The sequence below is a fragment of the Dysidea avara genome, chromosome 8 (genome assembly GCF_963678975.1).
Source record: "Dysidea avara chromosome 8, odDysAvar1.4, whole genome shotgun sequence".
In the NCBI taxonomy this organism is placed as follows: Eukaryota; Metazoa; Porifera; class Demospongiae; order Dictyoceratida; family Dysideidae; genus Dysidea; species Dysidea avara.
Genome location: NC_089279.1, coordinates 23,718,882 through 23,734,605, shown reverse-complemented (window position 1 = coordinate 23,734,605; position 15,724 = coordinate 23,718,882). Strand labels below are relative to the sequence as shown.

Here is a 15,724-nt window from a genome sequence, read left to right as displayed (position 1 = left end):
ATTCGTGAAATAGTATAGTCCGTTCGAAAATACAAATGCTCATCGCACGTGAGGTAATCGTTGACCTTTTCACTCTTACGAGATTTCTCATACCAGTCGCCTTCACTGACATTGCAGTGGATGTTGGAGAACAGGTATTATTTAGCCAGACTAGCTCATGTAGCTGACGCCTGATGGTGGAGCTGGATTCCAGTTGCACTAAAGTATCCGGAAATATGCCAGTAGCGAACGTTATTGGCTGCACATAGGCTGTCCTAGGGTTTCAGTATAATATGCTACATGCTATAGTGTGTGCATTTTTCCCATTACATTTTGTTACAACTGATGTAGTTTTTGAACCGGAGCATAGCCCAGAGTTCCAATGTGGTAAACACCTTGGCAAGCTTTGGACTGGCCTATGTGTTGGTCAAGTTTTGTGTCGGTGTTCTGGGGGAAACCAAACATGTTGGACTAGTACTAGTGAAGGACAGACCAGGTTGGATAAGGACATGGCTATACTGCACCATCATGGCTTTGATAACTTGTCTGTTGTTAATCCTTATTGGTAAGAATTGAGTGCATAGTGTGTGTACTCTACGTACTTTCATGCATTGTTAGACTTGTTAATGAGTATATAGGAAACTTTGTGAAAGGATAATATGAGTCCCCACTTAAAACCACCTGTTATCCGAACATCTGTATGCAGGGGTGGTGGGGAACGGGACCTGTAGACCTGTCAGAAAGATTATTGAGCCCCCCCCCTCTTAAAATTATCTATAGCTGTCATTGAGAGCCTAGCTCAATAGCATCAACAATATTCGAGATACTCTAATAGAGCAGTCACAGTATTGTTCAGAGGAAGCTATGTGTGTAGTTATAAATAAAGAGCCTTTTTTTTTGGTCGTCAACTTACAGCTAGGCCATGGCATCATCAAGCTAGACTCCCAGCCCCCAGCTGTGTGTTCTGAATTTCCAGGTTGTTTAATGGCTACTTTCCAGTACTTTACAATATTAGTGATTATGTAGGTATTTCAAGTATTGATAGTAACAGGCTCAATGCATACAGACAGGGGCGGAGGAGACACCTTAAGGTATGGTATTGTTGGTTTTGAGGTGTCCCATATTATACAGCTTCCGTAATTAGGTATGGTACTAATATAGTTGTGTATTTGTAGCTGTTACTCCATTGGGTCAGTTACTGTTTGAGCGATTGCATCATGTGACATCATCAGTTGGTCACATGTCACAGGTGGCACTGTTGTTCATGTGTGCCTACCCACTGTTTGATATGACCGTGAGTAGCCCCACCCATAAAACTGCTCCTTCTCATTGGTCATTTATCCTGTAGGCATGGCTACATGTTGGGATACTGTTGCAGTGGCACTACAGCAGTGTAGCAGGTATCACATTCCTGGCTGACATATTGATGCAGGTATGATATGAGCAAAGCAAGTACAGTAACTATGCATATATATCTAGTATGTCTTCTTGGAAATGGTATAAAGGATTATACTGTTCAATAGACAGCTGCTTATTTTAAAGACATTTATTGTGTTATGGATTTTTGTGTGTTTGTTATATACCTTTTTCTCTCTTACGTATATTCAGATGTTATCGGTTGGCATACTCCTGCACACTCCATTGTTATGCAATAATGTAATAGCCATACCAATACTGGCACTGTATGCTGGTGTGTTGGTGAGGTGTTCCATCAGTCTAGTGATGTTCTTCAGGCTTGTGTTCCCACATCTGAGTAGAGAGAAAATTGTAAGTTGCTATTGTTATCTCTAGAGTTCTTATTATTGCACAGTAGATGTTACTGAAAATCACTATTAAGAATTTACATACATACGTATATGCAAAAAATTCCATAAAACAAGGCAAAGGAGCCTCTCATGATCGGCTTTCCTTTTGTTTGGACATAACTGACAATTAAGTTGTGAAGTTGTGTACTAAATCAAGTAGAAATTTGAAAGCATTTAAAACCAGAAGTTGTTAGCTTACCCAATCATTATATTTATCATTTGGTGAAATGAAATTCCTAAATACTGATATACCGAGGTGACACTGTATATCTCCATTATTTACTATTGGTGGTTCTGTACAGTGCCACCTGCACACTAAAAAGTCTTTAATAGGGCCTATACTCAATTTGCTACGTATGCATGTGTATATGTGCAAACACAAAACTGTATAAATTTAGGAGAATTATTACTGGTCAGAGTTAATACATCCTAGTGTCTGTACAAGTATATGTCATGCAGTGTGTTATTGATGCTTCACGTAGGCACCCATAACTACACTGAAACTGGCGAAATTTCTGTGGCCACTAATGCTCAGCCTGAGTATCCAGCGGATCAGCCGACCAGTTGTGAACCTTTTGGTGGCTCGATCGTCGAGTAGTCGCTGCGGGTCAGCAGAGGTTTGTGTACAACATGATTCATATCCTTAATTTCTTAATTATAATACTAAGGCTATTGCAGTGTTGACTACCACATATCCAATTGGACATCTACCTTATGGCTGGTTGAATCAACTTCGGACAATCTCTCCAGCATTTCAACAGGTCTTTATTCTTTTGTTTTACTTCTAACTATATAATGTTCTTTGTTCAGGCTATCAAAAATAGGGGCCGTTTGATATCTGGGAGACATATTGGTATATTCTCTGTTTGCTGTTTGATATTCTCCTTATCAGTAAGGAAGATATACTTTTATGATCATTATATGTGTAAATTGTTGTAGGTAGCATTTTTGCTCTTCTGGACTCCCGGACTTTCAATCACTATTCTCACTAGAATTCTCAATATTCCTAAGAATTTGGCTGAGCTATGTGTTGGTCCACTGAAAGTGTTTACCTTTTTTGGCATAACAGGTGAGGCTTAAATTATAGTGTGTATATTGTATACATACATATATATCTTTGACCTTTTGTCCACTGCATAACATTTAGAGTACATAGTATCTCATTCTGTCTATATTGTGTACTGTTACGTTTGTACAGTGACCACTCGATCATCCATCAGTGGTTGGCTAGCACTTCACAAGAGGACAAAACTGTTAGTTCCTAGTGGTCCAATTAGGATGGTAGTCATTGTGAGTTTTTTGCTGTTACTACCGAAACTAGGGTGAGTTGTATTGTATAATGTACTGTAACTAGGGTGAGTTGTATTGTATAATGTACTGTACAAATATACACATATTTGGCAGGTTACAAGGAGCTATGATAGGAGTAGTGGCACTGTTCATGGGATTTGCTATAGAGGCAGTTGTGATTGTAACTGTGGTATTGTCAACCATCCTGTGGAAGGTATTGTTATTAGTTGTAGACTGCCTTTGTACGTATGTACCGTACATTTGTACGTACAGATGTACATTCATGCATACACACACAGACATACGTATACATGCGCATGTACCCATTCACACATGTACATGCACGCACACGCGCGCGCACACACGCATGCGTGCACACCAAATTTTTGTTGTTGTTGTAGTAAGAGCTAAGTACGTAAGTACACGTAGGTTGTACCAAATCCTTTCTGATAAACAGTGAACTTACATAAGAGCATACACTGTATTTATCTCGTAATGTCGTAATGCAAGTAATATGCATCCCAGAATTCACATAAACAATTGTTCAGTCACCAAACTGCTTTCCTACCTAGGAAGATTATCTGTACTTCTACTAAACGTGACAAAAATAATTTCCATTATTGGTACCAACATTGGATGCATGTTTGGCTGTACAATAACACTTGGCTATACATTGTAGGGTTATTGTGACAAACCTCATCTGGTGAATTTCACAACCTGTTATACTATGTATGTATCAACAACTTGGGTTTAGTTTATACAGCAGAGAAGGGGAAGACATTTATCAGATGAACAACAGGAGCAACTTCAAGAAGACTTTGAGTTGCGAGACATAGAACACACCCACACCGAAATTGCCAAGGCCACTGGAGAACTTGATGGTGTACATTTGAGATCAGTAACCTTGAAGGTACGTAAGATTTGCTTTAGTAGACATATGTCATATTGATGTATGCTAGCATACACGATCTCATGTAGCAGTTCAATTTGTCAAGCCAAGTGTGTGTTCTGTTAGAAAATAATTTTACATACTTAATTTGTGTAATTTATGCACAAATTTATGGGCTATACCCATATTTGCTGTCTGCATTCACTTTGCACAATAGCATAGTACTTTTTTGCATTGGGAAGACTGATTTTAAAAATTACATTGAAGGACAATTCAATAATTGTGCTCCAGGCCTCCAGGGTTTTGCTGTATGTAATTCAACACAGTTCAAACAAATTACGTATACACTAGGGCTGAAACATATTATCCAGATTATATTTCAATATCTAGATAGTGGTTTGAAACCATTAGTTATAGTTGCTAATAATTTAAAGCAATTTCATGATGACTTTTTAATACATTGAACAATCGCAATCTTGTACAAATGCTATGCTTGCTTCTGATAGTATAGCAAGCAGGTTCATGGCAAAATATGTCATGTTTTATAGTAAGTGATGATGTCACTATCCATAGGATATCCGGAAAGATTTACTTTGGGATATCTGGATGGTAAAACTTGCTATCTGTTTCAGCTCTAACATACACATGCTTGCATTATTTTAGCTTGTACTATTATAGTCATAACTTCCTTCTATTATTTACATAGGAATCTACGACGTGACATTAATACATACCTAAAACTTATTTATTTATGGCATTATAATATATGTAATAAAACTCAACTGGCATATTTGTACATATATATTTGTATAAATCGCATATTTTTAAATATATAGTGAATACATGTCAAGGTCAGAATTGGGTGTACGACCTTCTTTGGCTAATAGTTCTGTTATATCCTTCCTAATTTCTCCAAATGTTGGACGTCTTTCTTTCCTCAACAACCAACACTGCTCCATGATATGATAACTGCAGACAATACACACATACACACGTATCACACATGAATTGGCTAACATACATCTGGTCAGTGCATTGATCAGGCTTCTCCAGACGTTTACCACTTCTTAAGTACGTTGGCAAACTTGCATTGGGTACTCCCTACAGCATATAACATTGAAACTTGGAAGGGATATCTCACTAGTTTTACGTGCTACAAACCTTGTAGGGTATTTTTCCTAATGAGAAAATCTCCCACAAGACAACACCATAACTCCACACTAAAAAAACACAATCTTGTCTGATACTGTGTCTGATTTAACATAACTACATAAAAATGTATCTATATTTTTAATGCAGAACTTCAGCATTTTACCCAGTGCAATACATTTATGCCAAGTGCAAGCTCCTAAAGCATAATTTACCGTCACTAAAAGTGGAGAACTTGCGATATTCAATAGACTCTAGAGCCATCCATTTAACAGGAAGTTTGGCCACATTACTGAGTTTGTAGTACGTATCCTCCTTAGCCAAAACTCTGGATAATCCAAAATCACTGATCTTAGCATGTAGTTTCTCATCAACCAATATATTCCTATAAGCAACATAACATAAGGTGAGCCATGTGTTAACACTGACTGTCACCTGGCAGCTAGATCTCTGTGAATGAAGAATCTTGCAGCAAGGTACTCCATTCCACTAGCAATCTAAGGATCTTGCAGTAGGAGAATTAATTGACCATAGTTAACATTTACCTGTACAGCAATGTCTAGCTTATCACCATTTGATATCTGAGGTTCATCACTCCTGAAAATGATTTGAGACAATAAGTGTATGTTACTTATGGGAAAACTTGTAATTTACTTGGAGAGGAATGACCTCAGGTCTCCATTCTTCATAAATGGTATGACCACTAACATTGGTTCATCCACAGTCACAACTCCCAATAGAGCTAGTACATTAGGGTGACTGAACTGTGCTAACATGTGTGCTTCTCCAAGGAAGTTCTTTTTGTCATCCTCTGAAGTACCTTCTGAAAATACAAAAGCAGTCTCTTATATTGAATACTACACTGCTATACTGTCAATTGACCTTTTAACATTTTGACAGCTACCACTGTATTTGTCTCTCCACTAATGATGCCAGATGCCAAACCCTTCATCACTCTGTGTATTATAATTATTATGTAAATGAATATAATGTCATAAGTACCTTCCAAATTCTCCTTTCCCTAACTGTTCCAAAATTGTCACTCTATTTCTTGCTATTTCCTTTGATTTCAATGGAGTCTTTTCATCAACAACCTGCACACATTGTATTGTATATATTCTGCTGGCTACGCACAACAGTTAACTGTTTACATAATAACGTGTGCTCATTTCCTCATAGAGTTGTTCGTTATCATAGTCTTCTGGTGTAGCTATTCTATTCAGTTTGCTTGTACAGGTATCTGTAGTTACAGCAGCTGTAATTGTATTAGCAGACATCTCCAGATATCTAGCTCTGTGTTCCTCATATCTGTTATGGCTTTGTGCTTGAACATTTGTATATTCATTTTCTGTGCAAACAAAACACTGGTAATAAATATACCCGATTAATTACTAGTGAGGAGGTGGAAATGACAAGCAGAATTTTAAATGAGCTTTTTGAAGCACATACACCACAATTTTGAAATTCACATGTGTTCACATGATTTCTATATAATATATTATAGCATCATAAAATGTTGCTATACTTCAAGTGTGTAGCACTGCAAAACTAACCGACAACAGGGGACTGCTCTTTTCCCTCCAACTTCTCATTATCTGCATTTCTATTAATAACGTGAAACATTATACACTGTATGGTAAGTGTGGAATATACATGACTTACTCAACAAAGCTGGGATTTGCTACTACCATGTCAGAAGTGATCCTTTTACTACAAAGTACAAACACAATGAGATTAATAAGATAGTGTTATGCATCCATTTATTATGCATCCATTACAAATACTCACAAGCCAGGATTTTGTATAGTATTACTGTTCTTGTCCATCATTGACTTTGTGGACATTGATCTGCAAAAATTGTAAGAATGGTAGTAGCGCAATTGATAATATTGTTGTTATCTCACATAGTTGTCTTGCCATGTTTCTTCCTCCTATACACTACACATAAAATACAAATAGTTATGAGAAGTAGCAGAACAACAGCTCCTCCTGCTACTGCAGCAACAATAATAATTACTGTTGTATTATCTTCACTATCACCGCCACCACCATTGGCTAAGAAAAAACATTATTTTTATCAAAACAAACTGAAAGCATGTGTTATAGTGCTCACAATCAATGGTAGCTGTTGGAGTAGCAGTAGTTGTAGTAGATAGGAGAGCAGAAGAACTTGTACTTGTAGATGACATAGAAGGTTCAAATATTACAGTAGTTTCGGTTATAATAAATGTTGGAGACACCATGCCAGTTGTAGTAACAGTGACATTGGTACCTGTCATACAACCCAGATAAATACACACTACGTATACACACATGCACACTACATACATGTGCGCTAGCTCACAAACATTACTACTACACATCAAATCACCTAGAGGGAAAGTGTTAATCATGATGTTAGTTGGTGGTCCCAGTTGAAAGCCTTCAATGTATGGAGACACAGAGACATCATATTGTGTATCTTGCTCAAGGTTAGTAAGATTAGCAGAAGATGCATTACTTGTTATATTGACAGAACCACTGACAGCTACTCTCTTCACACCAATAGGCTAAACAGAATAGCCATCATGTTATCATTATTTTTTGTAGAATTGTAATATTTACCTGATAGAAAATGTAAAATCCAGCCACTGGGTTAGAATTTCCCCGTCTATCTGTTACTGTTGTAAGTGGTGTCCAACTGATCACAACCCATGTGCTCGATATTTGAGAAGAATCAGGAGTCATCACTGTTGCTCTACTGAGAAATGCTGAAAAGTATGCACAAATAAAAACGTGACAGAGTGATTGTAGTTACTAACCATAACAACCATTATCTTGAGCATTTCCAGGACTTCGATTACATTGACAGTCACTGAGAGAATCACTGGGCCCAAATGAGGAAGAGTCTTCAGGACATTGTGTGCATGTGGTGTTTCCAACTGTATCTTTATAATGGTCTGTTCTACAAGCTAACAAAATATTAGTTGTAGTAAGAGTTGTTAACAAAACATAATTACTAACGAAGGCAAGTGGCTCGGACAGATCCCACCAGTTCATGTCCTCGATCACAAGAACATGTTGTATCTCCTATAAAACTGCTCATGCGGGCTGGACAAAGCTGACATGGTTCATTCCCAAAGTAGGGTTTAAAGTTTCCTTCATTGCAAGCTAAATACAAAGAGGATGTTATGCAAAATATGACAGAACCTTAGTAACTTACGAATACATGTTCCATTTGATGATGCAGTGTAACCAGGAATACATTCGCAGCTGGTAGCAGTAAAGCTTCCATTATTGCCAGTATCCACGGGACATGACTGACATCCAGTCCCATTAAAACCACCAAACATATTGGAGCCACAGTCTGTTATTGACATTATGTGCTTTTACGTATTAAAGATTATCATTTACAGTATATATATATTATGTTTATGTATGGTACATACGTACATATATAATAATATTATGTATGTATGTATGTATGTATGTATGTATGTATGTATGTATGTATGTATGTATGCACACTGTTGTACATATGCATGTACTTACATACCTAGTATTGATAGTCCTACTGGGTCACCATCAATATAGAACACATCATTGTTGTGATGTTGATTGATTGTAAATCTTGTTTGAACTTCCAAACTGAATGGATTATTGTTGAAAGGAAGCCTGATTGTGATATTGCTGTATGCAAAGAGATGGTGAATAGTAGTAAGCATACGTAGTAGCACTTATATATACATTTGAACTATGTACGTACACAGGAATGATTTTAAATAAACCGATTAAGCTGTGAAGTTACTTATAACACTGAAATATTAAATTTCTATGCAGTCGTACGTAAACACATACCATAGTTTTATTTCCCATGCAATTACGTACCTCATTTGTGCTGATACGTTAACAACTTCTACATTAACACCATCACCACCAGTAATCCTCAGTCGATATTCTTGTATAGTAGTTTCTGAGGCTACTGAGTCAGGTGGTATTATGGATATGTCTACATCTTGTCCACTGCTTGTTGGTGATACTAGTATTGTTGCTTCATAGTCAAGTGGTTCTGAGTGCAAGTGATTTATATAATAATGTATGTGAGTATGCATGTATTGGCATTATATACACACAAATGACACTTTGTTCTTAATCTTTAAAGAATTCAAACTGTACCTGTACAATTTTCACCAATGAACAAGCCATCATAACAGTCACACTGACAAGAGGAATTAATTCTACCACCAAAACACACTTCATTTCCTCCTATTAAAACAACACCATTACACACACACACACACTAACTACTACAGTAGATTACTGACCAATAGTGACAGTAGAGCAGTCACAAGTGAGAGTGTCAGTATCACAACTGCCATTATATGGACATGGAGGATTACAGTATGCTATAGAGTAAAAACATGTGCAACACATTATTATGTTAGAATTGTACAAGCTCACCAGTTTCACATTGACCACCGGTGAAGCCATCCTGACACATACAGACATCATTGTTAATACAAATTCCACCATTCTGACAGTTTGGGCTGCACACTGGACCCACTGAAATATATAAACATTTAGTAAGTATAATTCCAAATTTATGCAATTACTGACAAGTTTGAATAGATATTAAGTTGCTTTCTTCTGTTGTTGAAGGATATACAGCAACCACTTGGAATGTGTAAAGTGTGTTGAATGATAGACCACTAAAGATGTAACTGTTAGCATTCAGTGTAACCATGTCCACAACAGGTGAATCGACTTGTCTAGCTATGACACTATGTTTATGAATAGAATAAGAAATGGCACACACAACCAATAACCCACTTGTAATTCATTATGTCCGTTATGAAAAAAGATGGTGGATCCCAGAACAGGCGTACTGCAGTATAGTTTATCATGTAGTGATATGCTCTTGGAGCAACTGAATTGATAAAATGCACCTTTAGTGGCTATGTCATTGTAGAGATTAGAATCCTTACCATCAATGCTGATGCTTTGAACAGTCTGTGGTCCTTCACCAGCAGAATTTACTGCAGTTACTCTCACTGTTAATGGTGAGTTGTTCCCAATATTGACCTCAGCAATATTATTGGTAGCTCCTTGTAACTGATCTGGGTCAGTATCATCAGTGTACAGCTTGTAGCCAATAATTGGTCCATTGGAATAATACACTACGTTCCATTGAAACACTGCCAGTTGAGATGTTGTGTTGTATGAAACTAATATAAGACTGGCTGGCCTGTCGTTAGGAGGAGCTATAACAAAAAGCAATAGCAAGCATATGTACATAATGTGATATGAGGCACACCACATACAATTGACTAATGTGGTAAAGGTTGCAGGCGGTGATCTTGTTGTTTGACCACCAGAAAATGTAGCAATCCATACTACAGTATATTCTATTCCTGGTTGTAACAGAGTATAATTCAAGGAGGTTGTTAATGTTAAAGATTCAACAATCACTGGACGCCGACTGGTCATCATTACAGGGTTTGCAATCAAGGGATCCAAGTAGGTCAACCTGCAAATAAAGAAACACCCTCGACAAATCTTTAAAATAATGTTTTCTTTCTTACTCTATCTCATATCCTGTAAGTGTTATTGGAGGTGTTATCATTATGGGGATAGGTCGTGACCACTCCAGTAGTACAGACATACTTGTGGGTGCAATGGTAGTGAAGTTGAATATTGGATTAACTAAATAATGACCAAAACAATATACATACAACACACATACATGTGCTTATCTACGATACATGCAACACACACTACACACACACATGCAAAACATAATTACACATACATGCACAAACTCTGGTTGCATATATGCTACATCTCTAATTACCTGTATGAAATTCCACTCTAGAGCTGTCAACAATAACAGATGATTGATAAGTGGATTCTATTATTACATTTCCTAGAGTTCCAGAAGTTATTTGTCCTTGACAGAAGGTTTGTGGTGGTGGAGTTGGTGGTAAATTCATTACTACTGGATCACCATTAATTCTGTGCATCAACAAAATACAAATGACAGTGAACACAATGTATCCAAACATTTACCTGATGGTGTAACTAGATGGCATAGTCCTTGTTGCAGGATACCATGTGAAACATGCTGACGTGTCAGTGACATCGATTACAGTAATATTGTCAATTACACCTATAGAAATATCACAGTATGCAGTAGATCACAAAAAGTGAATATGTGAAACTTTATTGTTGAGAAATTAAAAAGTTCTCAGTACTGGGGTTGATAAAAGATCCTCTTACGTAAGAGAACTGCAAAATATACAGAACTACAAATTTACTAAACTTTGTTCAATGTATGAAGATCTGTTATTCACAAATACTTATACATACATTAATGTACATACACAGTACCTGATATAAATATTCTTTGTGGTGAAGATACTGGACTTGAGCCAAACAGATTTACTGCTCTGACAACAACATCAACGTATTCAAATTGAGAAAGTTCTGGAAAACGACTTGGCTGATAAATTGTATCACTTGTGTTTTGTTGAATTATTGTAACATTGGTATTACTAGTAAACTCTATAGTGTAAGATTGAATGTCTCCATTGGAAAAGAAAACTGTACTCCACTCAACACGAACATTATAATCAGGAAGATACCAGACTGCAGTAATAGTTGGTGAAACACTGGGTGCTAAAGAGAGTGAAAATAGTAATACAAACACACTAATATGCATGTACTCAACTGACCATATCCTGGTAAGCTGTACTGGATAGGGGTGGACAGTACCCTTTGTCCATTGAGATGAGATGTCACAACAATGATAGTATATGTGGTATTGCCAGGAAGTGAGGCAAAAAGAAATGAACTATCAAATGGAGAAGTGTTTCCCACACGATCTACTGGTGCTATCCCTTCGGTTTGTGCTTGGCTTTCATTATATAGCAACCTAGCACAAGTATACATGTACAAGTTAAATAGGGAACGTCACACATCTCTTACCTTATTGTGTAACCTGTGACATTAACTGACAGCAACTGCCATGCGACATATAGCTCTCCATTATTATCACCTTGTCTTGCTGTAAAGTTTGTTACAGCTTGCAGGACTGGGGGAATAGAATACATACATTATACATGCATATGCAATACTATGCATGCGTGAACAACATAGTATGTGCTACTACAAGAGAACTATGGAATAGGTATCTGATATGACTGCAGAGTCTATATAGGTACAATTGAAGTCTATGGAATTTAAAAACCTTCAAGCCCATAGCAACACCCTCCCTGTGCTTGTGAGCTAAGCATGTCCTCAGGCCTTTGTGTTAATAAATTACATAGACCCCATATAACTATTATCAAGAGTTAATATTTATTCATAACCCTATTTGTTGTTACAAAGCAACCAAATCTTTCAAAGTAATGTTGACATAACGACCATGCATGCATGCTTACGTGTCATAATTAAGTGCCTTCATTACATCACTATCTGTAAGGAATGCATACTCATTATTCTGTTAAACCTCCCAGCTATCATACTTTGTACATTTGTTATAGTGTACGTGCTTGAAGGTGTGGATATAAGGTGACAGATTTAGGACTCACTAACATATTCAAGGATTTATTGCAATAGGATAATATGATTGTTAATCTCAACAGTATCTAGGCTACCATTTCACTCAGAGGAAAGATACACGCCTGCAACAAAGGCCACCAACCAGTTGTGGCAGTGTTGAAAAGGATAATTTGGGTACGTAAAACATTTATTCAAAGGATAATTTGGCTACGTAAAACGTTTATTCAAAAGATTGCTATGTATTGCATGAACTAAGTGTAAACATCCTTACATACAGAGGTACACTGATATAAATATCAGTATTGATACGATAGCAGATATTCCAAGTGCCATATTTGCACAGTCTATTTAGGGTTGATTGTGTAGCACTGTGGGTAAAGCATGAGACTTAATAAAATGCCAACTGTTTCATAATGGCCAAGGGTTCAAGCCTCAAGTTAGACTAGCTTTTTTTGTCTTTTGCTCAGACCTCTTTTTCGCAAATCTTTTTTTTCCTTTTTACAAAGCATTGCCTTTTAGCTTTTTTGTCATAATCTATCACATTAATTTTATTGTAGTACATGCAGTATCATACTCAAAACCTTTTATGTGCAACTCACTACTAAAATATATTGGTATTGGAATTGGTAATTCTGTACCCAATATATCGGCTATTGGAAATTTCCATATCAGTGCACCTCTATTGAGATAATATCAACTCGTAATAATATCAGCTGAGACTTACATCATTAAATAGCCCTAATACATGCAGTACAAGTGTACATATGTATGTATACACACCAAACTATATACACATACACTAGAACACATACCATCTCCTGGAATAGAGAAATTATTAGTTGAGGTTACAGAAACTGCTCTAAGTGTATCCACTCCAGCAATTGTAGTCACATTAACTACCAGAGTAGTTTGCGGAATGAGTGGCTGATATTCAAAAGTATATATCTGAGGGTCTACAACATTGGTAGAAGGATTTTGAGCATTATTTACATCTCCATTGTATTCAGCAATACTACAAGTGGAAAGGGAAACATTATACCATCATACACTTCATGCTGTCATACCTGATCACATATTCTTGTATTGATATATAAATACCATAATTGTTTTCAGTGAATATATTTGGCACAGACCACCTGATTAAGTCATCAGTAACTGAAAAGCTCACCTCAACTTGCAGATCTACATAAACATATATGGGTGTAGTGAAAAACCACAAGGAATGCAGTTAAGTGTAGGCTGTAACTACAAAATATGTTGTGGTTAATGAATACCTAAAGGATCATAGAGCACAACTGTCACATTGACTGAAAGTGTCTCAACAACTCCAGCAGATGAAGAATTAGCTGTACATAAAACTGTAAACTGTTGTACTCCAGTGAAGTTATAAGATGCTCTTCTGACTGAACCATCGGGATTTAAAGACACTCTAGAATTAGTAGTATTAGTATCTGGTGCCAATGCATAACTGAACACTGTATCAGTTAATCTTGTGTAGTTTGTTCTTATTGTGACGACATGTGCCCCAAGAGGTCTAAGATAGTGAGTATATGCCAAATATCCACCTTCTGGTTCAGTACCAACAAAATAAAACTCTGGTGACACTGTAATATTGACTGTGGCTGATACTGTCTCCATTACTCCATTTCCAGTGGTATAGTTAGCATAAACAGTGAACACATAGTCACCCTCAGTTAGATCAACTGTGTTAACTGCCACTCTGCCCAACTGACTGTGCAAATAAAACTGTTCATCAACATTGTAACTGTAGTAAACAATGTTTTGTAACATTGGGTTGCCTATGCCAGGGGCTGGATTAACACGCACTTCAATGATCACATGATGTCTAGGTTGGTATTTTGTAACTGTCCCAGTATAGGTCTGTTGTGAGAATATTCCTGCTGTTGATGTCTGTCCCCTCACTAGCAAAGAATAATGTGCATTCATACAATGTATAAATCAAAGGTTCTCACACAATGCCCGCCGTATAAATCATAGGTCCTTAACGGGTACTTTAGACCAGCTCAATTCTACTGCTAGTTATAAACTAGGAAGTTGTGTAAACTTGGAGTCTGTAGGGGCTATATGCACTGTATACCGGGATGAAATTCCTTCCTCAGAGGATACTGTTACAGTGCCAGTCACAATATAGTTCACAATTATAAATACTTATTGTACCACTTTGTGTATTATGTGATATTGGGTGTGATAATATACGCCAAGCAAGTTACTGTCTTTTCAATCCTCACCTGATATAAACAATGCTGCAAAAACGATGATGGCAGCCTGCATGAAAGGATAATAAAGTAGCAACTATTATGCCAAGTGCAATATTTATTTATTATTATTATGCACTTGTCAATTTCATGCCCCACCCCCCCCCCACCCCCGGGCGTCCCCACACCCCAGGTGGGGATTTGACATTGCTTCTTGTCCCCACCCCTGGGGAAATTAACATTTGTCCAATTCACTGACCGATTTTTAGCCATTAGCCGTAGTACTCTAATGGCTAAAAATGGAGAAGTATAAAATAGCCAAAGAAAGTTGCGAATTTTGCAATTTTTACAGGAATTTTTCTACTAAGACGAGACCTCACGCATAAGTAAGCAAATCTCACTCATCAGTTTTAACCTCACGTCTCACTCCTAGTGCACTTTACAGGTTGAGGTCTCTGAAGTTGGACAGGCATCTGATCATGTCAACTGAAATGTGCAACTTGAATTCATTGCACTGCAACAAACGCACTTTGGCCTGTACACGAGATCAATAGTTCGCGGTACAAGCGAAATACATTAACAAAATGAAAAGGTCTTCTTCCTTTCGAACTCTGTACCAGAGCGGATGCAGGCGGTCTCACCTTCGTAAATAAGAGAACAGCTCCGCCCATTATCCCGCTGGCCGATGCACACCTCCTTACCAATTACCTGCAGTAACAACATTTTAATAATGGCAATGTTACGGGTAAGAACACATACTCACCTAGATTTACTTACCGACTGCGCGGAAATCTAACTTCGATTCAGCTGCAGCAATGTGTTCCGCCGTTGTGGCGCCCCAAATTTTTTTGAAGTCG

At 37.3% G+C, this 15,724-nt stretch overlaps 2 protein-coding genes across 5 annotated transcripts; one reads left to right on the top strand and one right to left on the bottom strand.

Annotated features, from left to right (window-relative positions):
- LOC136264469 (progressive ankylosis protein homolog B-like) lies at positions 1-4,821 on the top strand. 3 transcript variants are annotated; one of them, XM_066059217.1, is made up of 13 exons: positions 1-134; positions 331-544; positions 1,155-1,273; positions 1,328-1,411; positions 1,588-1,746; positions 2,267-2,401; positions 2,453-2,545; positions 2,595-2,675; positions 2,724-2,853; positions 2,983-3,106; positions 3,189-3,288; positions 3,829-3,984; positions 4,670-4,821. In XM_066059217.1, the coding sequence occupies exons 1-13, from the start codon at positions 36-38 to the stop codon at positions 4,682-4,684; spliced, it is 1,509 nt and encodes a 502-aa protein (XP_065915289.1). In that variant the 5' UTR covers positions 1-35; the 3' UTR covers positions 4,685-4,821. The 3 variants fall into 3 exon arrangements, with proteins under 3 accessions (XP_065915289.1, XP_065915290.1, XP_065915291.1); XM_066059218.1 differs by lacking the exon at positions 4,670-4,821 and having other exon boundaries at positions 3,754-3,972; XM_066059219.1 differs by lacking the exons at positions 3,829-3,984; positions 4,670-4,821 and having other exon boundaries at positions 2,983-3,139.
- Positions 4,733-15,724, bottom strand: LOC136264465 (uncharacterized). 2 transcript variants are annotated; one of them, XM_066059212.1, is made up of 41 exons: positions 15,631-15,724; positions 15,509-15,575; positions 14,901-14,937; positions 13,926-14,573; positions 13,716-13,833; positions 13,464-13,663; positions 12,076-12,181; positions 11,823-12,022; positions 11,479-11,766; positions 11,158-11,257; positions 10,943-11,103; positions 10,674-10,794; positions 10,413-10,618; positions 10,077-10,352; positions 9,922-10,018; positions 9,709-9,872; positions 9,553-9,654; positions 9,417-9,497; positions 9,268-9,357; positions 8,980-9,160; positions 8,648-8,781; positions 8,315-8,458; positions 8,116-8,262; positions 7,914-8,063; positions 7,717-7,862; positions 7,484-7,661; positions 7,226-7,384; positions 7,017-7,167; positions 6,901-6,960; positions 6,775-6,822; positions 6,666-6,715; positions 6,264-6,460; positions 6,115-6,206; positions 5,995-6,068; positions 5,767-5,935; positions 5,658-5,709; positions 5,548-5,609; positions 5,328-5,497; positions 5,125-5,183; positions 4,985-5,064; positions 4,733-4,932 (listed from the first exon to the last, which is right to left on the bottom strand). In XM_066059212.1, the coding sequence occupies exons 2-41, from the start codon at positions 15,536-15,538 to the stop codon at positions 4,788-4,790; spliced, it is 5,673 nt and encodes a 1,890-aa protein (XP_065915284.1). In that variant the 5' UTR covers positions 15,539-15,575; positions 15,631-15,724; the 3' UTR covers positions 4,733-4,787. The 2 variants fall into 2 exon arrangements, with proteins under 2 accessions (XP_065915284.1, XP_065915285.1); XM_066059213.1 differs by having other exon boundaries at positions 15,645-15,699.